The sequence below is a fragment of the Sapajus apella genome, unplaced genomic scaffold, assembly GCF_009761245.1.
Source record: "Sapajus apella isolate SASKATOON/1434 unplaced genomic scaffold, GSC_monkey_1.0 scaffold94, whole genome shotgun sequence".
Taxonomy (NCBI): Eukaryota; Metazoa; Chordata; class Mammalia; order Primates; family Cebidae; genus Sapajus; species Sapajus apella.
In genome coordinates, this window is record NW_022437034.1 from 7,685,821 (window position 1) to 7,711,087 (window position 25,267).

Here is a 25,267-nt window from a genome sequence, read left to right on the forward strand (position 1 = left end):
TGCTTTCTAGGGCTGCCATAACAAAATATGATAAACTTAGTAGCTTAAAACAACACAAATTTATCTTACTGTTCCATAGGTCAGAGGTCTGACCTAGGTCTTCAGTGAGCTAAAATTCAGTCAGTGGGGCTGCAGTTCTTTATCTTCTTGCCTTTCCCAGCTTCTAGAGGGCGTACACATTCCTTGGCTCCTGGCCCCTTCCTTTATTTTCAGAGCCAGCGACATTGCACCTCTCTGACCACTTTTCCATGGTCACATGTCCCTCTCTTATGACAGTGTTAAAAGCTTCATTTTAAGTGAGTGATGTGATGAGATTGAGCCCATCCAGATAGTCCAGGATAATATCCCCATCTGCAAAGTCTCTCTTGCCATGTCAGGTAACGTATTCACAGGTTCCAGGGATTTGAGTGTGGACATTTTGAGTTATTCTGTCTACCTACCTCATCTTCCCTCATTCTTAGTTTTATTTCTCTTCTCTCCAAAAATCCTGACTTGTAACAATCTCAGTATATGTACATATTTTCTCTGTTCTACAGCATACACAAAATAATTTCAGAAGGAAAATAGCAATAACACTAACAACAATAAGCCTCCTAAGTTAACGCTCAAGATTTCCTTGTAGTTTTCTGTGACTCAGAATGTGTTCAGGCATGTAGCAGAAGGACTGTGTTCCAAAATTACTTTAATTAATTTCTTTGTATAGTCGTACTATAGATGTAATATACAAACAGATTCGTTTTTTTCTGTTTATATTCAGACTTAGAGTTTGCATTTTCTATCCTTTTCAATGTATTTTAATTTCTGAGTATGTAAACTATATGACTGTAAAAAGAGACATATTCAGAGAAGTCTGAGTCCCATTCGTTTCCCCCTTGCTGTATTTCTACTCAGCTACTACACATTGGTCATTCTTGGTCTCTGGTCTATCCTTCCTATATTCTTTTGAAAAGCATGGAGTGACCTATGTGTGTGAACTTTTTATTTTGTTTTTGTTTTTTTGAGTCTGAGTCTTACTCTCTTGCCCAGGCTGGAGTGCAGTGGCACAGTCTTGGCTCACTGCAACCTCTACCTCCTGGATTCAAGCGATTCTCCTGCCTCAACCTCTAGAGTAGCTGGGAGTACAGGCGTGTGCCACCAGGCCCAGCTAATATTTGTATTTTTAGTAGAGCCGGGGTTTCACTATGTTGGTCAGGATGATCTCAATCTCTTTCCTTGTGATCCACCAACCTCAGCCTCCCAAAATGTGTGTTCTTTAAATCTTATTTTTACTTCTTTCTTACCAAAAAGTAGCTAAGTTTATTCATGTTTTTTGGCTTCTTGCATTTTTACTTAACAGGGTATCTTGCATATATATGTATATTTATGTACAGTTATATATGTACACGAACATACATATATATGTATCTGTACACACACACATATACCATATATCCTGGGAATTACTCTATATTAGGTATTCATGGAAATCTTGAAATTAGTAATTATTAAATTCTTAAATAATTCTTCTGTATTGTTTAACTTGTTACAAGTCTGTATAATATTTGTGACTTAACACAACTATAAAAAGACATGCATTGAGAGAAAACATCTTGTGTGCCTTCTGCCCACCTCTTCCCTCCCTGAGTTAGAGCTAAATTTTTCCCATGTTTGCATAACATTTTGTATATTAAAGTATTACAGCAATTTTTATTACAGTTACTTTTATTTGACAAATAATCTCCCTTTCTGGAGTGCTAGTTCCTCAAATGTACAAAAAATTTCTCTCATTTCTTTTCTTTTTTCTTTCTTTTTGGAGGTAGGAGTGAGTAGCAATGACTATGCCTGGCATACGGCGTTTCTCCAGTTACTTATTTTGCCTGAAATTCCATTAGAGATTTAGTCAGTTGGTCTATTTTTATAATAGTGTCTATCTTTAAAAAAGGTATAACATCCTAACGTGTATTAACATATCAGGGACTAGGCACTTCTTAGAAAAGGTATGAAAGGTCAGATGGGAAAAAAGGACAGTGGTGTTTGGATTCCGTCTGTGATAGAAATCTCAAGGAAGACAAGAGGGAGTACAAGGGTTATAGATACTCTAGGAAGAAGAGAAGATGAATCAAGGAAAGGAAAAGAAACAGAAAGAAAAAGGGCTATATAATGATGTTCACTATGTGAGCTACTCACAGCACATGAAATCGGCCTAGATGATAACAGGGTTGATGTTCATTAGGACAGAAGTAGCCCCACGGAGCATTTTCTCTACATGCTAAGAAGCAGAGGCACAGAGAGATGGAACAGGTTACCCAAGGCAATAGCACTGGGAACTGGAACCTCGGACTTTTGACTCCACCACACCCCCTAGAGGTGAAATGACCTTCCTTGTAGTCCCAGGAGAGCACCTTTGAAATCAAGCAGGCACCCCCACTTCACTGGGGGTGGGCAGAGGGTCTAAACCGTCCCTTTTTTTAGAGCACTTTGCAGCTGGGCTACTCATCTCAAGATTGAAATATGCATCTCCATCTTTCCTGACCTTCAGTCAAGTCAGCTGTATTTGTGGAGGTGCATTGTTCAGTCTCAAAGCATTGTTTAAATTTAAAATCAATAGAGAAAAGTGAGCCAGCGAGAGGCACAGACTGATTAAGTGCTGTCTATATGAAGAGGTTTATCCCCTGCCACATTTCTGTTGAAATCCTGAGAAATGTGAAGAGATGGAGCAAAGGGAAAACATTAAAAATTGTGTCAGATACCAAAATGCAGTAAAGCAACTGCAACTGTGACAGGTAATCAAGAATTGGGTGACTTTGAGTTCTGATTTGGCATAATGATATCAACGTGTTCACACATACACACACACACACACACACACACACACATTCCTTGTATCCACATAACACACACAAGATACACACACAAGGTAGACACACACCATGTACTCTGTGTATTGTATAACACAACTTACCTAAAGACACACAGAAGACAGATACAATACACACAAAAACACCCACATGCCCACATTCAACACACATGTGCACAAAACACACAACACACATTAGTGCCTGCACACGTGTACACATGTGAAGTTGAGCAACACAATAAAGATGTAACTTTTCCATCTCCCAATTCATTCTGCAGTTTTATTTTGATGAAAAGATAGCAGTAGAGGGGGAAATCTCTTCATCAGAAAATACACTGAAAAAAATTCCCAAGACATTGTCATGTATTACTGGTTATTTTTAGTGGTTAAGAGAATTATTTGAAAACAAAGAAGCCTTTCACAAAGCCTCTAAAATACAAAAGATTTAATAACATTTACATCTGTGTATCAGCCATGTCTGTAATGTGAGTCATGAATAACACATAAACCAGAGCACGGAAAGAACAGAAGTGCTCACACATCATTTAAAATCCAACCCACCCCATCGTCGGTGGAATCAAATACACAGCAGGGGCAGTTCCAGTTGCTACACACACAATGGAGTCATTGGAAATGAAAACATATTAATTATGTTCCTTAAGATTAGGAGAGAAATAGCAGGATTCACTAAACCTTTCTAACTTGCCTGTTGAAAATTTGTATCGAAGAGTACATCCTGGGTTGCCTCTTTATTTTTCTTAAGGCTCTGCAGAATGAGCATGTGTATTTGTCCTGTTTTACTGTTTATTTGAGTCTGCACTTTGGGCTCAGACTTGCCTCATTGTTGTGCTGAAAATGGAAGAAAGTTGGCTTGGGAAGATGGATTTTTGTTATGAGTGAATAATTTGCAAAAAAAAAAATACTTGTTTTAAATGCTCCGCAATACCTGCACAAGTCCCAGTGGTATATGTGGAAATTCATGCTGCTATGAGATGTGGTACCCAGACCTAGAGCCCATGGAATGACATGTTTGACTGTGAAGGAAATCCCTTCTTAGTCTGATTTGGATAACTTTCTGTGGTCCTAATTTGGAATTGTATGCTCCTAGGTCCATTCATATGGCTGTTATGTATTTCCAGGGATCTCCTACTCTGGTGAGAGATCCTCAAACTCTGCTAGGAGGAAGCCACTGGTGTCCTAATAGAGAAGGATGAGGCTGGGAATGTTGGCTGACACCTGTAATCCAAGCATTTAGGAAGGCCAAGGTGGGTGGGTTATTTGAGGTCAGGAGTCAAGTCCAGCCTAGCCAGTGTGACAAAACCTCACCTCTACTAAAAATACAAAAATTAGCCAGGCCTTGTGGTGCACGTTTGTGATCCCAGCTACCCAAGAGGCTGAGGCAGGAGAATCACTTGAACCCTAGAGGCAGAGACTGCTGTGAGCCCAGATTACTCCACGGCTGCAGTTTGGGTGACAGAGTGAGACTCTGTCTCAAGAAAGAGAAGGATAAGTTTAAGGAGAATCGAACCGATTATTTTTGTGTGAGCATTTACATTTGACATTTGTTCATATTTATTCTTTAAGTTAGTATTGGTTTTTGTTTCTAGGGGTCAGAGAATGTTCACATAATGCTAATGTTAGATGAGCACATTTTGTTTGCAGGCTTTTGTTCTGGCATTTATTTTTCCTCCTCCTTCTGCTCACTGTGTCACCTTCTACCACTAGGCCTCTTAGGGGTGTCAGACCACGGCATGCCAGTCCAGAGTAGTTTAAAACGAACTCTGTACATGTCATGAAACCCCTGCCTCTGCCTCCCCTATCTGTCACATTTCAGTGTGAAATTTCAAGCACTTCCCAGTCCTTACTGCTGCAAAAGGTTAATAGTTGTCTTTTTTTTTTAATGTACTGTAAATGCTCAGTTCCTAAGGATAGTCTTTCAGGGCAAGTTGAGTGTCATTGCTAAATAATATAGTCATTCTCTTTTTAAATGAGTAATACTTGCTTTGTTCCAGATGCTCCTGCATGCTTGTGTGTGCATGTGTACATGCATGTACATGTGTGCTTGCACGTGTGTGTGTGTCTGTGTGTGTGTGTGTGTGTGTGTGTGTGTAGGCCTCCACTTGGGGGAAGTCATAGCCATCTCATAGGAGTTTGCACATTTACACATTTGGGTTTTAAATGTTGTGCTGCATCCTGGGCTTTTAGGTGCTGCAGATTATGTATAATAGATGACCTGCATTTACAGAGATGTGTGCTATACAGATGTAAATGTTATTATAGCTTTTATATTTTATGTTCTTGTTGAAAGATCATTTTGTCTTTGAATAATATGGCTGTTCAATTTTTTTTGGAGGGGAGGGGGTTATCTTTAAAAGAGAATATGAAATGGATATTGCACATCATATATTTCTTAAAAGTAATTTGGAATTTTAGGGTCTGGGATTGGGGCTTACTGATACACTGCCGTGATGAGATATAACCCCTGGAAAATAACAGCACCAGCACATGCCTGCATCTGTCTAACCTCATAATTCACTTTCACATTGGATTATGGATGTCTGCGTTCAGTGAGTCTATCTTCCCTTTAGGTATTATTTCAGCCCATTGAGATAATAAGGAAAGTTTAATTGTGTTGTTAATTGATTTTTTGCACAACATTATTACCTTGATTGATTGCAGAGTTGATGAAAATGTTAGACACAGGCAGTGTGGAGTATCAGCCAGGCAAGGAGTGGGAGCCTTGTGGAGAATAGATAACCTTGATGTTAAGAGCTATATCCTTCAGATATGTCTTCCCTTGACATATTGATGGCCCTTGAAAAGGGAAAAGCTGATTGTATGCAGAATGCAATCATTAAACCCACTTCAGCTCACTGTTGATTAATTTGTTTTTTCCTGAAGGATCTAGTTATAGGGAAGGCCTCACTTGTACCAACCGCAGCCATTTTCCAGGTTCCAGACTGTGCTTAACCCTCTAGGTGAAGAGAAGCAAGGAAGCTGGCTTGCCTGAGACCATAAGATTATCTTAGGATGTGCAGGGTGTGTGCATGAGGCTGACAAGGTGTCTGCATGCTCCAGAACACTCTACGTCCTTCACTATAGTGCTTATTTTCCTGAAATTGTTGATTTTTGAAAATGCCAATAACAAGGAACCCTTCACTGAGACCAGTGTAGAATGAAACTGTAACTTGGGGATGCTCAGGAAGGTCTCACTCGCCCAGAGGCGTTGGAATAGACATGGCACTCAGGAGTTTTTATTATGCATTTGGTAAAACCCTGCGTGAGCTTGCCCCCATGATTGGAGAATTTAGTTGTTATTGGGGTGTGCATGTGTGTCTGTGTAGAGGGTGATGATAAGAAGGGATTTCTGTAGACATCTTCCAGTATTTTCAATTACTCCTCCTCCTGGCCCTATGTGATACTTTCTAAGAAAAGTTTGTTGAAAGCCATCATCATTTTTTCCTGTGTCCAGGGCCGTATTCATGGTAGCAAAAAACAGGTGGGTTTATCAGTTGGTTTACTGATTGAGTCATAGGACTTCTGTCCTGTTTCCCTCCCCTCAACTCATACCACTTCATTCGCAACTGCCCAACCCTGCACAGAGACTTAGTGAGCTGACTTTATGGACAAAGAAGTTGCCCCTGTGGAAGAATGCTAGCTCTTATACATGTAGTAATCCTGGAGAGCCTCATCTGCTAGGGAGAACAGATCACCTCCCCTGCCACCCCCTTGCCAGTCTCCATGCTTATTACTCATGGAACATTCTGGATTATTTTGCCCTCTTCTTCCCTTTGTGGCTGTGCCCAATATTCATTCAAAGGAAATTTCAATTGTATAGTATTGCTGGAGACCTACCAATAGTAACATCACCTTCCTGGAGTCCTGAGTCCCCCAGGAGAGGTCATGTGGACTTCTCTCTGCCCCACAGCTCACCCTGTAGGTGGAATCCTCTGTATGATGCAAAGCACAGTTTCTCCTCAGGCTGCCCCACCCCCTGCATTATGAGTCTTTCTTCTCCTGAACTCACCACTGGCGCTCAGGGAGTCTAATATTCATGGAGTCTTGGCCCTCAATTACTGTAATGGCTTATAATGAGATTTTGGCCAAGTAGCAGGTAGCAGGTTATTACTTCCTGCTCAGCGTGGGCAATGTCTATGCTGTTAATTTGTGTTGCCGAGTGTGGCTTAGACCTGGGCATCAAACTGTCGGAGCCAGATGTATTCTATTAGGTGTGAGGCTCACATTGGCCCATGGGTAATATTTTTCCCCCAATATGGAAGCATGTTAACTCACCACAGGGTGAATCCTGACAAATTCAAGCTAGCCAAATAAAAGAGGTGATATCCCAAGCCATCAAAGTAGTATATTCTAGGGACAGATAAACCCTGGTACCACCCACTGTCAGCAGTGTCTGTCTGATTGGGGCATTCTATTGATTGATAGGCAAAAAACACACCCATCTTTATATTGCTGGAGAGACTCTGGTACCTTCATTAAGTTTTAATAAGCCTGACCCTAATGAAAGCCCTTATAATGTGCTCTTCTGCTATTTTCCTTGTCTTTATCTTGGGCAGAAAAAAAAATGTACAGAGGTTCATATAACTCTTATAACCTGCTTTATACTATTCTTCCTTAACCTGCAGTTTATTGCATTAACATATACATAGATGCACACATTTGCATACACAGACACACACACACACAGTTTTTTCCCAAAGCAGGTTAGAGGATGAGGAGTTGAAGATCAGAAATAATGAACATATTTTAGCACTTGGCACTGGGATGAGCTAGTGTCCAAGAATTATGCTGTGCTTTCTGCAATAACAGACTTTGGGTCATTTTTTGTAAAGCAGACTTCTTTTGGTTAGATTATATGTCATCAGTTTCCCTTTGTTTTCTTGTGGGAGAAAGCAATTTAGGGCATGCTGGAATTAGGAAAGATTATGGTGATAGCAGTACAGGAAACGTTTGTTTGGATTCTAATGAAGGGCAGGTGGAGGCTGGGCCAATGGGCCCAAGTAAGGAAGGCCTTTTCCCCAATCTTTGTAGTTTTTGAATTATGACAAGTTGTTACAGGGTCTGCTTAATTTTATTTGAAAGTTTCTTTTTTTCTTTTCTTTTCTTCTGTAGCTTGAAGAATTAGGAAAACAAAAAAGCAACTTGTCTTTATTTTCAATGAGTCTCTTGAGAGATTTCAGCCTACAGAACCAGACAGAACTGTGGATGTTCCCCTGCTTTTGATGCAAGCTCTCTAATAGGAACAGATCTGAAGCCCAAAGCAAATTTCTGCTTGAGAGCAAAGCCAAAATTCCCATTCAGACTCTGCAGGAGGACCCCCGCTGCTCAGATTTCTTCATACAAGATTCTGTCAGTTTAGGGGAAGTCTAAAGACTTTCTGTGAAATTTTTCCTGCAAGATATTTTTTGGTTATACTTCATAAATTATTGTTCAGATCTATTCTTATCCAAAGAAACATTTTTCTTCTTTTTTTTTCCTGTTAATGTAATTGCACATCACTTAAATTTGAATGTTTATGGTTTTCATTTCAGATAAATGGCTGGAACAACCTTTTATTATTATTTAGGTAATATTAGTTTTCAGACTGCTATTGGGGAGAATATAAAACCTCCATTCACCAAAACTCAAGATACTAGAATTCTCAGTTAACCAGATTTTTTCATCTCTGATTTTGAATAATCTTGATTTTATAAGAATTACAAACTAATGTCATGAGTTTTACTTTTTGAAAAGAAATAAGGGCCTCTATTTAGGTTGTCCTAAAACAGTGTTTCTTAAAGATGGTCCTTCAGCATCAGCATCACCTAGGAACTTGCAAAAGTGCAAACTGTTGGTCCCAACTCAGATCCACAGAATCAGAAACTGGGGAATGGGGTTTGGCAAGCCGTGTTTTAACAGACCTTCTTGGTGATTCTGATGCATGGGCAAGTCAGAGAACCACTGTCCTGGGGCCAGACTATACAGTTCTACCTATAAATGTCCAGGGATGTATAATAAATGCTAGGGTTCAGAATAAGTATGCTGAGATCTTTTCATCTATTCCACAGTTAAAAAAATATGTACTGCATACCTACTATGCCCTAGGCTTTATGATGCATCAGTGAAAAGGTGTCATCAATTTTTTGGCACTCATATAAGCAGGAGATTCTAAGATCTCGAGGAATCTTTAGCCTGCAGTCTTCCTACCCCAGCTAAACTCCTAACTGTACTATCCTCACTAAACATACTCAAAGAAATACTCAGTTGTGGGCACTATGATTACCTACTAAGACAGTGAAACTGGCTTTGGTTTTAGTGTCTTACGCACAAAAATCCAAAAGGGTTTCTAGCTAACCATGAGTTAATGAGATAATTTAATTAATGAGGACCCAACATTCCCCTAGTGGCTAGTTAGTCACATGACTGTTATGTTAGGAAACTTAAGAAGATGTGTGAGGGCCATTTTATACTTGCCTCACTGGCCACTTGAGAAACCTCTTGGCGGAAATGGAGAGTGACACCTGGACCCAGCTCTGGTTTCTCCTGCCTAGAAGGCCAGTAACTCCAACTTGTGTTTACCCTTCTCTGATTGAATCCACTCATGTATTTTTATCCCATAAAATTAATGCCATTCCCTAGAATGTTATACCATTATTGCTCTTTCCGAAAAACGATATGTTTAACATCTCTAGAAGCCCACCAATACCTCTTTCTACTAAAGGGAGGTGATATCTGCTGTTCCAGCAGTGAAAGTAGTTACTTGGGCCATGTATCAGAGATCAGTGATGGGCTCAGATGAAGATCAAACAGCAGCTGGAATTACTGTTATATTTTTATTTGAGTAGCTTCTGCCTCTCTTTTTTGGTGACACTGGGACCAGGTACACTGAGAGGGAAGACAATGGCTGTGTGGACTTGGGGGGAAGGGGAGCACTAAAAGAAGATAGCTCTGCGTGTATTGATCCGTTTTTCATTTTTATTTATGTTTTTTTACTTTTTTTGACTATCAAATGATGGCAGCTCCATGCCATCAGTTGGGATATCTTTTTGAATTTCCATAGTAAAAATGATTTTTTCCCCCTTAAGAAATGCAGGAAATCTTTGCTTATTAGTTCGAATGCTGCTTTATATTTGTGGAGGTGATATGCAAAAATCCCCAACCTCTGAGCCTGGAAGATTAATTAGAACAATTGATGGTAAAGAAAATCAGTACCTGAAATCGAGGCAAGAACCACCCCAAAACAGGGGGCGAGGAGTGTCTGATAGTCCCATCCCTGAAAGCCCTCCGCACAGATTGAGCAAACATGACATATTGGTCATTAAGGAACCTATAATTGGTGACCAAAAGCACAGTGTGGCTTGAATGGCTCTCCCTGAATAGTTGCCGCCATTTATTTATTTTTTTAAAGCAAGCGGCTGCTTTCCTAAATTCATGCTGCCCTCTAGTGGTGATGCTCCCGACTTCAGCTAGAAGGTGGAAAGGATGAATGCAGAGATAATGGCGGGAATGGAGGAGGTGGGGACGGGGTGGCTTTTTCCTGTCTCTTTTTTCTCTCCTGTCCGAAAGCTGTCTGAGTTCCTCACTCACACATGGAGAAAGAAACGTGAGGCCAGAGCACTTGACCACTGTCCGCTTTGACTGACAGCCTGGTTGATGTGGCATCCATCACCGGGCCGGACTGAAGGGCGCTTCGCAAGTCTTCACGGACTCGCATCCCGTCTCGGCATGCACTTTGGAATCCGGCCCATCGCAAATCCATTAAGCCCCGCTTAGAATACAGAACTCACACCAAACTGGTCGTGCAGTTCAAGACTCTCTCAAGAAAAAGCATGGGGAGGAAGGCAGCAAATCACACTGCCACGTGTGTACCTATGCAACAATCTTGCATGTTCTTCACATGTACCCCAAAACCTAAAATGCAATAAAATAAATTTTTTAAAAAGTCATATTTTAATACTGAAAAAAAAAAAGAAAAAGCAAGTAGCAACGAGCCAACTAAGTAAAGACGTGGGTTGATCTTTGATGTTCTCGGGAGACCCCTGGTTCCCGTGAGCAGGACTGAACAAATAAATAATGAATTTGAAAAATAAGCAGAAAAGCAAAATTTACATTCCTGTCGCTAAGGTAGTGTCTTATAATTCAGGGATATTTCTGGACTAGATGGAGTTATATGGGTGCCTGGTGTGGTTCTGTCACTTCCAAAAGCCAATTGGAACCTTATTTTTCTCCTCTGTAGAATGAAAGAATTTACCTGAAATGATGTCTTTAAATTCTTTCTCAGCTCAAGAATTCTCAAATACAGTTAAAGAAATATTTATAAAGAAAAGTTTAGCATTCTGTATTGAAGCTTACTAAACAGTACAGCAAATCATACAGAATCTTTATAGGAGAGTGTAAATAAATCATTGTTTAGGAAGTCAAGAGTAAAAATTGTTTCAGCCTTCATCTTTGAGTGGGAGAAACAAAAAAATGTAACCTGAGGCTAAAAAACAAAATTGGGACCGCTAAGAAGATTTAGCAGTCTATTTGGGGGTTGGGAAGGAGAGGGGGTGTTTGAGTAAGAAAACAGTTACCATGGAGTTTGACCTCTCGTATTTATAATGTGTTTCTGTTTGATAGAAATACAACATGCATAGAGGTAGGAGCCCAAAAAGGAAGCTCCCAATACAGAGTGCCAGTGAGCCCTCCCTCCGACCTGAGAATCTCCCCTGTCAGTTTGTACTCACCCATTACTACCCCCAATACAAAAATTAGGAAATTAAAAGGCATTGACATCTAAGCATAAGCAGGTTGACTGTTTCCTTTCCAGGATTCACATAACGGAAATATTCACTGCCAGATAATTTTTAATCTGTTAGCCTAATATTTCTTTCATGTGGAGAGGACCGAATGGCCTATTCAGTCTGGAAAGAGCCACAGTGTCTGTAACCTGAGTGTGTGTGGGGTCCCGGGCCCAAGGTGGGGCAGTGGAGACTGTCACCGAGGATCCCCTTAAAGATGCGGTTATTTCTCAGACTTGGACCAGCTTTTCCATTTTCCACTGACAGATTGTATGAGGGAAGAACTTGCCCTGCATTTTTTTCTCCTCTCTTTCTTTCCCCACCTCCTCCTCCTCTTCTCAAATGACAAGCCTCGTTTCGGCTGTCCTGGGAGCCCAGGGTATATTTTCCAGAGCCTCTGGTTTGTTACATGACAACAAGCCTGCCCACTTTGTGACCGCCTGTGCAGCCCCCGTCTGGGAGGCTAGCCCCGCAGCCTTGCCTGCTGGTCACTTTCACAACATATTTTGCCAAGATCCTTCCCCTGCTGACTGGCTTTCTTCCCCTCCCTTTCCTTCCCTACAAACACGGGGGTGAGACTTGACAAGGACCAGCGTTTGTCTGAGCAGGCTGTGTAATCTGTCCTCTCTCAGTGGAAAGCCGCAATGGATGGGTCTGAGCATTGGAGTCAAATGCCCTCTTCTCAAAGGGATAGGTTGCCTGCATTTTTGTCAGCTTCCTTTCCAGGTATGGATGCATCCTAACCCTTGAATTGGTGCTCTACACTCTAATATTCTGCCTGGCATCTGGTAGAAGACAGCACATCAGAGCCCCACAATTTGGACCTTGTCATGCACTCGGTATTCACCTTTGTCCTTCATACTCTTTGTGCTGAGAAATGAATAAAAACGAATGTTTATTCTACTTTATGGAAACAGTGCTGGTAGAAATAATCAACCTGGGGAAAAAAATGACAGCAACTAATCCTGTACATAATTTATGATGAATGAAAAACGGAACAAAGATTTATAGCTTGTTGATATATTGAAAACCACATAAATACATGGGGAGGAATGAGCCTTGGTAGAAATAATGAAAACAAAATAAAATTGAAACGAGCTAAAACTACACACAATAAAATTTGTTGACTAAACTTTAACAGCAGACTCAAGTCTCCTCACAATTTAGATCTGTATTATTTTACTTCAATAAATGGGACTTGGAAAAATAAATGACTCTAAAAGAGATTTAGAAGATGTAATCAGCACAATTTAATATTTGGCCAGTGCTGATTGAGGAATTTGACCTTACGTAAAAATTACATAATAAAGAATCGATCCCATTGAAAATAAATTCAATAAAATAGAAATGAAAATGTTAAAAATAGAAATGGTTTAACATTTAACCATTTAAATACATCCATTCAATGTATTTAAAAATTGATTAGGAATTAAATTGGCTAAATGGAGTTTGCTGTGAATAATTCATGCTTTCTCAAAGAAAAATTACTAGACAAATTTACATGTTTTGTATTTATAAACGTGAAGTGAAAGCATCCCTGGAGTCAGAGTTGGAGAATTCAAAGTCTACCAGTGCAAGACATCAGGGTCAGTGTAGCAAGGTTGGAATACCCCTTGTGGGGTTGCTTTTGTACAATAAAAGTGAAACAGAGGTGGTCACTGCGGTATTCAGCAAGGATGGTGTGCAGTATGCCCCCACCTATGGTGCAGGAGCCCTAACAGATGTTTTTGGGGGTTAGCCTGCATTGTTGCAACTGCAGTACCCAATTCTGACCCAAGATACAGGTGGTAAATCGAGACACTTGCCTGAAGTCACACTCAGCTAAGTTGGGAAGTAAGTCTCGCACTGCTTTTTTTGCCTTCTCCACCCTTTCCTGGGTAAGATGGAGAGCCTTTTTTTATTTGATCTTTCTGAGGCATCTCAGATGTGCTGCAGATGAAGGGAAAATATACTGGGTGGAGAGGAAGGTCTTTGTACTCCTTCCTCGAAAACTGCTCCCACACAATCCCTTCCTTTTTTTTTTTTTTTTTTTTTTTCCCGTTTTTAAGGTGTGCACTTTATTCAACTGGTCTCAAGTCAAAGTACAGGTAAGCCCTGGCTGCCTCCACCCACTCCCAGGGAGACCAAAAGCCTTCATACATCTCAAGTTGAGGGACCAAAAAAAGGGGTAGCCACAGAGGCTAAAATCTTTCAAAATCAAACAAAATAAAAAAAGTATTAAGGCAAAATTTTAAAAGTTTTTCATTACATAATTTACAACAAAAGCAATGCTGTTACCTCCCCTGTGTGGACTCGCGAGAGGACTGGGCCATTCTCCTTAAGAGAGAAGTGGGGTGGCTTTTAGGAGGACAAGGTACTTCCTGTAACAATGCATCTCACGATATTTGGAATGACTTAAAAAAAAACAATGTACACAATCAAGTCGTCGGCCACATTGTAGAACTTTGGGGAATGCTCGCTCCAACCGGCTGCTGTCACCTTCACTGTTCCAGTTTTTAAATCCTGAGTCAAGCCAAAATAAACAAAACAAAACAAAACAACAAAGCCATGCCAATCTCATCTTGTTTTCTGCGCAAGTTAGGTTTTGTCAATCCCTTCCCTTAAGACCTTTTAAAGTCTCTCTTCTTTATTTTGTCTTGGTATTTAAGTAGCTTACACTGAAGTAGGATGCTGCGCTAGGAGCCTATCATTTTGTAGGCTCCGCCAAATCCTGTGTGATAGCCACAGCAGAGCTGATAGCACATCACACGGGCTGACCTCAGGGTATTGCTCCAGCTACTTCTCAAGATCATAAAACATGGGTGTTTATTCCTTTCCAGTTCCCTGTGTATTCACGGCCTGCAAGTAACAAAGACCGAGGAATGTGCTTTCTGGGGAATGTCCCTTTCCAGTGTATGATGTTTACAGTGCTTTAGGCCAGATGATAATGTTCACTGTGCTTCTCTCTTTTCAGCTAAACTTGTGATTGCTTTGTTTTCGTGGGAGAAAAGTATTTGGGGTAAAAACAACAGCAGAATTTAGGAACTGAGGCTGTTGCCTCCTATTACTTTTTATTCTTCAATGGGGCAAATGTTTAATCTGTATATATTTTCAGAGTATTTCAAATGTCTGAAATCATACCAGAGGTTAAAGGATGAGTGTCTGGCAATTGACATTCCTTACTTTGTGGATTCTGTGTAAAATTTATATACATGATTAATTTAAATAAATATTTATTGAACATCTCCTCTGTACCAAGTACAGATGCTCTCCAACTTAAGAGGATCTAACCTACAATTGTTTAACTTTACAAAGCCCCACATATTTGATAGAAGCTGTAACCCCATTGTAAGTTGAAGGGCTTACAACTTCAGATAGTTTCAATTAATGATGCATTTTTGATTGACAATAATTTCAATTTGCAATAGGTTTATTGGGACGTCGCTCTGTGGTAAACAAGACGCTTCTGTGTGGTTTTAGGTACTGAGTGGTAGAAATTGTGAAAGAGGGAGAAAACGTGTGGACATGTATAGAGTCCCATAGAAACATTGTTCTAGAGCTTTCTGCAATGGATCATGGCTCTCTTGATCCCCTTGTCGTCTCTGTCAGTGGGCCCATCCACGTCTTCACAACACTGTTATCACTTTTTGCAGAGAGTCCATGAGTTGTGGTTCCTTCCTTTCTCATATAGATTACAGAACAGGAGTTCCATCCTAGTGCAAATTGTAAACTCCTGGTATCACAATGGGATTGAGCTATGTTTGTCATTCCATAACTACATTTATAATCACATATGAAATAGCATTTAAAATAATGATCCCTAAAGTGATGACTACCAAAACTAACAATGGTGATAATTAATATTCTATTTTACAAATATAAATGTGTCAGTCCAACCTGCACTCCAATATCAAATGCATTTTTGCATTTTTACATGCAGATTCTTTTTTTACACCACGAAAATGTTAATGAAAGACCACTTGCTTTGATGGCTAGGCTTTCGTTCTGTTGAATACAGTTATGACACTCGGGCTTATGCCAAAGCCAGTGTGACACAGCCTAGTTAGTGGTCAGTACTTCTAGCTGTGAGTATGAAATACAGGTTGCAGGAAAGTTAATGAAAACCCTTTCCTGGGGGATTTTTTGGTCTCCCAGAGGCCCCCTTCTATCCAGGTTATACTCTGGGGATACAGGCTGGATGGATTTCAAGGGCTGACTTAATCTAAATCAATTTTTTTATTGACTGACTTGTTGAATTTGTCTCCTGCCTAAGGCAATATTGGACCTGATATTCTCATCTTCATAAGGAAAACATTGGAAAATGCCAAATCACTGATTTCAGAACAAAAATGAATCTCTGAGATTATCCGGCCCCTTGCCCTTGTTTTACAAATAGGGAAACCAGCCCAGTGAGAGAAAGGGACATGTACATGGTCACATGACTGTTAGAGCAGGGCTCGATCTCAATGCAGGTCTTCCTCCACCTCTGCTTACTAAATAGAATATCAAACTGCAGCTGAAAGTGTGAGGCTGTCCAGGAATCAGGGAGTCCAGGAGGCTGAATGCATGGATGTGCAAGAATTCTCTTCCCTGGACTGGACTCTCAGAGACTCCTGCAGCAAAATCTCTGGTACTGACCCTGCCATCCCAGGCTTACATCCAAGAGGATGATTCCCACTCCCTTAGACAGCCCTAAGGTTATAAATTAACCTGCAAAATTGGACATCCATTCTAGAGAGGGAAAACATGGAAAAGATAAAGGGCCTCTTTAAAACAGATTCTTCCTGATACATTTTTTTTTCCATAATTATAGCTTTAACAGCTTATGGTGATGGGAAAGCTGGCTACTTAAGAAAAATTAGTAGTCTCATTTGGCAGGAGAGAATTCCCCAGGGGATGATGCACTGTCATTTTTCAGGGCCCCTCGAAAAGAAATCCCACACAGAGAGCTGCACATCAGCCTGACACAGGACAAGCCTCCTTCACTTACTACGGCCAAAGCCAGATCTTTTAATTAAAAACACTGCATATGCCATTAAATGTTGTTCTCCCTCCAGTCCCAAGACGTTGTAGTTTGAGGAGATACAAACAAATGAATCCATTGCAGATGTGCAGGGAAACCATTGCCTACTGAGTCACAAACCAGCGGGTTCCCAAATTCCAGCCTCAGAGTGCCTCCCCATCAAAATGTTCTTTGCAAGCAAACTGTTCTCTCTGTAATTTTCACAGTTTATGGCAGTTGCCATAGCTGGAGAAGGAGGGCCATGGGGAGGGTGAGGGAGAGAGAAACACAGTGCCACCTCACTTAATTTATGAGCAGAGCCTCATATTTTACAAATAACCTTCATGATAAATAAAGGCCTGTGGCCACACATGGGACTGTGCTGTTTTTGTGTGTGTTTGCTTTTCCTGGTTAATTTTATTTATTTTTGAACACAAAAGTCACATATTGGGGGTAATCACATCCCAACTCTGAGCTCTGGGAGGAGACGCACAGAGGCAATGCTCGCTGAATTTCAGCCGCTGGAGATGGTTTGAGTTTGATGATTTCAGCCGATTCTTACCATGGCTAACCGGAGCACCTTTCTCCCCAGGCAAGCACAGGCAGCTGGATCTCATTTTCAGCTGCCAGGCCGTCCCCATGCCTTCCTGGAGCAGCCAGCCCACAGACCGAGTGCCATCCTTTCCAGGAGTTTATTCGAAGTGACAGCTCCTCACACTCTGGCCTTCTAATCACCTCAAGTAGCCGAGATACCAGTGGGGATGGGCGAACTCCTCCTGCAAAGTCCAAATTTAGATTGACTGAGGTTATCCTTAGGCCCCTTGACCCTAGTGCTCCAACAGAACAGGACTGCCAGGACCTTCGCAGCTGCAGCGAGTTTTGTAATGATGTCTTGGGAGAGATGTTCTGCAGGGGCAGGCAGAGAAGACCCCAAGTGATGGGGAGTGATGTCAGCTTTCGTTAGAGTGGCAGACAGCGTTAGAATATCCTTGGCATAATATGGCGCTGGTATCTTTGTCAGCATCTCTGTTTTCTGTCACCACACACAACCCTGGGCCTGTCTGCAGCCCTGACAGTGTCTTTTCAGATCAGGCTGTTGCCAGCACAGAGACTAGCTCCGCTCTTCACCACACAGCCCCTTTGTTTGAAGCCTGCCCTTTTGTCATTAATGCACTTGATGTCTCTTTAAATCTGACAGTGAATGCAGTATCTGTTTTCCCGTCAAGAGATCATTGACAATATTAATACCTCATGTCCTTGCCTCATCTTCCAAGCGCTGACACCTAGCCACAGTCTCCTGCATTCATCAAACAGCCTTCTCTCACCAGGATGTCTATAAACATTCTTGCTTCCAGGCCCAAAGCAACAGGGTAGGCCTTAAAAAAGACTTTTATCAATGCCAGCCAGAAAGAAGGCCCGGGAATGTGGCACAGAACATGCTACAGCCCACGTTCCAGGAGCATCCAGCCTGTTTCCAGGGCAGCACTTGCTGTCCAAGTTGCATCTAGGTGAGATCTGGAGTTGAAGTTTACCATGGAGAGAGGGCAGAAAAAAAGCAGTTGAATCCCTGAATGTACTGAAAAGTTTACTGGATATTTTACTGGAGAAAGGGCACTCATGGTGGGTGGTGTGTGTGTGTGTCTGACTTTCATCCTTTTGCTCAAGAGAAAGATTGTGTTCTTTATGACATCTGACAGCCCTATCCATTCCTTTTTTTAATTAAAATTCATGTTCTAGTGTTGTAGAAAGAAAGTAGCATCCTTCGGCCCCATCCTTCCAGATTCTTCAGGGTTTATTTGAATCAGTTATGTTTAGGGAAGCCCTCTGTGGATACCTGGCAGAACTGAGGCACTCCCACCCAGGCCTGTAGTGGATGCTATTCCTGGAGCACAGCCTGACCAGCCAAGCCCACAGGCCAGCGGGATCCTGGCATGGGTGACAACATTAGTACAATGCTGGTTGCTACATAATTCAGCACGATAAAGGAAACAGCTCAGTGCCAACAACTAAAAGAACAATTTAGGTCCCGAGAAGGGTCTCAGTGAGGCTCCATCCAAGCTCAAAGTTTCCAGGCACCATACCAATACTGAAAAACAGAAACTGGGGATTCAGGGGCCAAGGAGAAAGCATGACCAAGATGGAAGAATGATCCACAGTAAACTTGTTCATGGGAACATGGCAGGAAATAAAACTAATGAGAGTGAGCCCAAGGCCAGCTTTGAGGCCATGGAACGTTATTACCCTCTCTCCATTGCCAACTCTGAGAGACTCTTTGACCCCAGCAATTTCTAGCTTTGATCCAAGCCATCTAAACCAGGGAGCATCTGCTCTGTCCTTATACGTTTCTAAAAGTCATTCTGATGCTTATGTAAGAACAAGGTTTAAAGCTTTGTGGTGGAGAAACCTCTCCTTCACAGTTGCAAAAATATTTACTACTTAGAACTTCTGATGTGACGAACCGGGTTAATTTCAAGTGCTAATTTATCCCAAATTAACCAAAACAAATGGGCTTGTTGGCTTCACACTATCACACTGATGGAAAAAAAAAATCATCATGCCCCGAGGTAGCTATTTTCACAGGCAGATTTGTGGCTCCTGAATGAATGTCTTACGGATATTTCCTTTCTTTGCTTTTTTCTAGTTGTGTGCAGTTCAGAGACTCAAGTCCGATTAGTGCTAAGACAACTCTGTGCAACTGAATTTAAAATAGATTTTTCTAAAAATAGAAAATAAAAATGCAGGTGGCAAAAACAAAACAGATTTTGCCTTGATAATCCTACAGAGCTTTCACAATAGCTATGGCAGGTGATTCCTTATGGGTATTTTGAATAAATAATGAGTTGATCAAAAAGTTCGACCCTATTCTAGGGGCGTTTTTCATTGTTAAGTCTCCTACAATCTCCTTGAATTAGAGAAGAGCCTTATATGGAGTTAAAGAATTACTTAAAGTAAAGCTGAAAATGGGAATCAAATGCATTCTGACCTGAAATAGAGAGTTCAAGATGCCTGTAAGAAGCCGTTTAATGTCGGAGGTTCTTGTTCTTGTCCATGTGGTATTTTGTCAACACCACCTCTTCCCTTATCATCCCATATGTGCTCGATGTCTGATGCCTCATGCCTGCCAGGATTTGGAATATTCTCTCTGGAAGTTAACAATGTTGATTCATGATAAAGGACTTCAAAAATAGTCTCATTCTGGGAAGATTGTTCTAAGTCTTTGCTTGGGCTGGGTTCATCTTTAAACTCTTCATTTTCCATTCTTCGAAACTCTACTAAGGGAAACTGGGATGAGAAGAGGCTATATTTTGGGGAGTAATTGGCCAAATTAGAAAAGTACTTAATGTGTGGAAGAGAAGTCATGCAGAAAACAATATTCCTAGGAACTTGTAGCGACGTTTTATTTCCCTGTCAACTCTGAGGTTGACAGAACCTTCTTGTCTGTGAGGACAAGAAAGTAGAGTTCTTTACTGGGGCTTGATCCGCTTTCTGCTGCCCATTGAATCTGTGGTTACCTTGCATGTCTGTTTTACAGCACCTGTGTCTCCCTGACACGTTAATTGTGCCACCTGTAATGATGTGTGTCTTTTTATTTGCAGGTGTCCTGGGGAAGTGTCGCTATGTTTACTATGGGAAAAACTCAGAAGGCAACAGGTTTATCCGAGATGACCAGCTCTGAAGCCAAGTTCTGTATACCTTCACCCATTTCATGAAAATAAAATCAAAAGGAAGATCAAAAATAAAGAAAATGCTAAAGAAAACACAATAGCCCACGTTACCTCTCTTTGGGAAAGACTGTGACTTCAGCCTTTGGTACCTTCTGCTGACTTTGCCAGGCCTGTCAAGATCATCCTTCTGCCTTAGACTGAGTGGTCACATAGAGATTGACATGATTGCCCTTAAGCAGGTCTCATCCACCAGGGTGACAGACAGCAGTTGTGAAGCAATGGGGCTGACAGCATGAACACCATGATAGATTGCCTGGTCCTGCCACTGCTCACAGGGGAGCAGAGGTCACACCTGGGGCCTCCCTGGGCATGCTCAGTGGCTGCATTCAAGTGAGAAAGACTGTCTTTAGATCGCCTATTGAGTTGAAATCTCTCTGATATCATCGTGCTGCAGGCTTATTTTTAGTGAAATAATCACAGTGTAGGGGAAAGCTACTCTCCCTCACTCCCTTTAAATCTTAACCTCTGCATTCTGCATATACATAGCTCCCGTCTCTTCCCCTCCACCTTCCTTTAGCATCATTTTTATGACACGTGGTGCATTTTGGTTTGCAGCTTTTCAGGGAACAAGGTATAACTTCCCAGCCAGGTCATACATTTATGGCTGGCTTCATGTTGCTACAATCCCTTTATTGGAGTAAATAGCTTTCCCTAAATCCCTGACTACAAAAGCATGGACTTTTATCTTGTTTCATTCATCTCTAAATCCACTTCTTGCCCTGAATATGATGCAGTGTAAGGCAGTAAGTCATCTTTCTCAGTACGAGGGTTTGGTTGCACCAGGGACTCTTATTTATTAATTTATTTTTAACCGTATACACTTCCAGCGATGCCTGTGGCCATACTTGTGTGTGGGGCTGGCTTGCTCCTTTGGGTGCTATTTAAAGGTAGTGAGGTAATGAAAGATAGAGTGATGGGTCAGGAGGTTAAAAAACAAAATTAAGACTATAGAAAACACCCACCAGACCACAGAGTTTTTATAGAAGGCACAAACCTTTTGGATTTCATATGTTTCTCATGACCTCTTAGAAATCAGATCCATAGGTTATGAGACTGTTATTTCTTCCTATATCCTTGGCTGTGCACTAATGTCACAAGGAACATAAGTATGATCATTGCTAGTTGGGTGGCTATAAGCTTACCTAACTTGCTGGTGCACCAGTCAAATCACTCTAGAAGATATTCAAAAGGCTGATTGTTCTTGACACGATAGCGTTTATTTTTCTGCTTATCTTTAGACCAAGTGCTCATTGTGCTCACAGTATTAGGTCAGTTTGATGACAGCAAAACCTGAAAGAGAATCCCTCCAAGTTATAGATACTGAGGGACTAGGGAACTGCTATTGTAAATCTCTGGGGACTCAGAATCCCTAAGCTGCCCAAAAAGAGCCTACTTTTTCCGCTCTAGCCCATTTATGTAGCCTCTGGCCTACTGAGTCAACACAGGCCTTGAATGACATGTATTGAGGCTGGCGGGAGTCCTGCTTACAGATTATCCTTTGTTAATCAGTTCTTGAGAGAAGTTAAGATTAAAATCCTCAAAACTACAAATAATTGGAGAACGCTGAATGTCTGCCTCTATCTCTGTTTGATTTACAAAACGGCACTGGAATAATGCTTTAAATTATCTCCATTTGGTTCCTCCCCGGGTTGTTGTTTAGAAGCATCAACACATGTTTTCTTCTTGGCATCATGTGGGCAGCCAGAGTTCTGTGCAAGAGCAGCTAGACGAGTCGGATGTCATATCCAATCTAGCCGCACATATATCCTTGTCTTTATAAAAGGCTTTAACCCTGCCTCAAACAATAAAAAAGCACTTGTGAACTGACCACAGAATTTTTCCATCTTTATTTTTCTTACTTGTTTACTTTTTTTAATGTCAGAACCATTTGTATCATGTGCAGGAATGTCTCCCTCAATGTGAGCTTTGGAGGCAACACATATTTTTGGAGTGAGTTATTGACCACACTGTTTCCCTCTCTTTGGGTTGTTTATTTTCTTCCAAAATGGTGCAATAACTTTCATTAAGATTAGCTTCAATTATAAATTACCTAAAGGCCACCACGAAGGTATATTCATCTTATTGATAGAATTATAGTGAGTTTTGTTTCTCTTAAGGAGGGATAATGATAATGAATTAGTGCTGGGTTGCTCACAGTTCCACTGGCGTGTTAACCAAAATTTGCTATGCTAGAGCTAGATTTTGGTCTGAAGTGGCAGAGGTAGAAGCCATGTTGCATGTTTATCTTGAATCTGTAGGAATTTCCCAAACCTTGTTTTTCGAAGTTGAGGAGAAGAAAGTAATCAATTCAATCAGGAACCAGACATGTTTTGTACTTTCTCTACCCTTTGGTCTTTCTTCCTTTTATGCCATTCCACTGAGTTTGTTCTTTGGGGATTGTGGTGCCTGACATCCCTGTCTTCCCCCTCCCAGGACACTGACCTGAGTGGAGAGACCTCGGCAATTCAAGGCTGTCCTGCAGCTCTCTGTGGCCTCAGCAATGTCAGGGCGACTGTCTCTTTCCTAAGTAACATAATTTTAAAGAACAATTTGTTCCTTAGGGAATAATGTCTTGGATTGTGGGGAATCCTATTAAAAGTACAACTATTGCAATCATTTGCTTTTACTTTCACCAGCCTCGCTCATAAACCTCCATCTGTTTGTTGCTTTAAATAGAAGCACATTATAAGAGATTATCACTTGATCAGGCGGCGTGTCTGAGTGTTGTGTGTTTTCACATATTCATGTACACGAAGAAATAAAAGAAAGCAAACCACAGATTCTGGATGAAAGGATTTGTTTGTTTGTTTGTTTGTGTGTGTGTGCATGTGCATGTATGTGTTTCCAGTAGAGATGTATCTTGTACATTTTCAAGGGAAAAATGTCTTTCTTGCTGTTTGCAAGAAATAACCTGGCTGTCTTTCTTTTCTTTGTTAATATGCACACCAAAAACAATCCACAGGGCTTTCATCAAAAAAATGCTGGTGTTCTGTATTTGGTACTTGCAAGGGCAGCCTAAGTCAGGTTTGTGTGGCTGCAACACAGGTAACGCCCAGCATGGACACAATGGTACCCATTGGGACTCTTCCATGTTGTCCATCATTATAGCTGATCCAATGTGATCTTTTTCCACCTGTTTCTTTCAGTTCTGTTTCCAGGCAGAAACCTTTGCTGAAGAAGGGTGCTACCACTACTCGATTCTCTCTAACTTGTTCAAATACCATGCAGGAAACTGACTGACTGTGAGTAAGACCTGGAAAGGAAAATGAGACCAGATGAGCACAGAGAATGTTGATTACTTGTTTATGTGACAACCAGACCATCAGCTCGTGCTGCAGTCTTGTATGTTACTTCTTCTAATGCATCAGCCACCACTCAAGTGACCTGAAGAACACTGAAAGGCACAGCCACTGTTTTTTCAGGTAAACTTAATGTTCCTGAAGTTTACCTAAAATTTCCCAGCATTGGTGATTCTCATCCTTTGGGCAATTATAATGCCAAGGGTTCATTTGTCACTTTGTGGTTGGGGTAGGTCATAAGATGTATTATTTGTGCATATTATCATATAAGCATATGATAATTCTAGAGTAACATGGAATATGGCCCAGAGAACAAGCAACCTGTGACAAGGGAGTTTTGCTAAGAAACAGTAGGGGAAATTCTAAGTATGGAACGTGTATGGGGGAGAGTTGCTAGAGTAGGAATGATATAAATGGCAATAAATGGGATTATGCCAGGAGACAGCATACAGCAGAATTAAAATGTGGAATCTTCATGGATAGGAGTAACTTGAGAGCTGAGGAAATGAGAAGGAAAGGGAAAAGCTAGTTTTCTGCCATTCAAAAGGTTTGCTGATGTTCAGCAGTAACATGATGTTTAGGGATATTTTATCCTCAAACTGGAATCGTCTTTGATATAAATGAGTGTCCACCCACTTAATGTTTTACAAGCTTCTCTGCCAAAGACAATGAAACAGTGTGGAAAAGATGGTTCATGGAGTACTGTGGGAACAAATGATCATATGCGTGATGGCTGCATATGGACAGACACGACTGTGGCTGGTACCTGATATTCTACAAACTGAGCATCCTAAGGGAAGTGCCTCAGCTCTGGACTGGCTAAAAAATACAAGGTAAACTTAATGATGTGAGCAGTCATATGAAAGAGAAAATAGTTTTATGGTCATGGAAGTCTTCATATATTCATTAAGTTCAGAGGTACATGGGCACCTTGACAAGATAACAAAAAAAAACAAAAATATTTAAAGAAAAAGATGAATGCCTCTATCTGGGGCAGAAGATGCTGGCAATAGGATTCAACTGTTCTTGGCGTGCAGGCAGTGAATGAGCGCTCAGCTCATAGGAGCTGTGAATAACATCTTAGTTCAAGTTGATTACCTGGATTAACATGCAGAACATTCTAGAAACAATGTTTCTGTTTTGTCACATCAATTACTTTAAATCAACTTTTCCTCCTCCATATTGGAAATAATTATCTCAACATTGTAAATAGGAATGAATTTTGAAAGCTCTGGGGATAGTTTCCTTTAGACATGAACTTTCCAATTTAGGAGTTTGTGATGAGAGGGAAAAAGTCCTGCCTGTGGGCTTAAGTACAATATTTAGGGTATTCTAGTTATGGAGTATCAAGATAGGTAAGAATTAATGTGTATTATTTATTCACTAAGGCTAAATTTAGTAAATCATAGTCTAAATCATAATAATTGCTACTATAAAAGAAATTTCCTGTGAAGAAAGATACAAATGAAATTTAACAGCCAGGTGGAGTATGGTGTTTTAATTTTTATGTTATTACTATTTAATGTAATATTTTATGAAAAAATATACTCTGACTTTCAACCCACATTTAGTTTTTCAGGCTGTGATTATGATAGAAACAGCTTTTGGGGGCAAAATATAACTTAATTAGAACAATAACAATGACAGCT

The 25,267-nt window shown here is 40.8% G+C and overlaps 1 protein-coding gene across 4 annotated transcripts in view; it reads left to right on the forward strand.

The window, feature by feature from the left end:
* Positions 1 to 23,097, forward strand: part of LRMDA (leucine rich melanocyte differentiation associated) — a 1,109,623-nt gene extending 1,086,526 nt beyond the window's left edge. For all 4 annotated transcript variants that reach the window (XM_032256149.1, XM_032256153.1, XM_032256152.1 and 1 more), the window contains one exon: positions 20,191 to 23,097. In XM_032256149.1, coding sequence (XP_032112040.1) covers positions 20,191 to 20,304 — 114 coding nt within the window. In that variant the 3' untranslated portion in view covers positions 20,305 to 23,097. The remainder of the gene's footprint in view (positions 1 to 20,190) is intronic.
* The last annotated feature ends 2,170 nt before the right edge of the window (positions 23,098 to 25,267 follow it).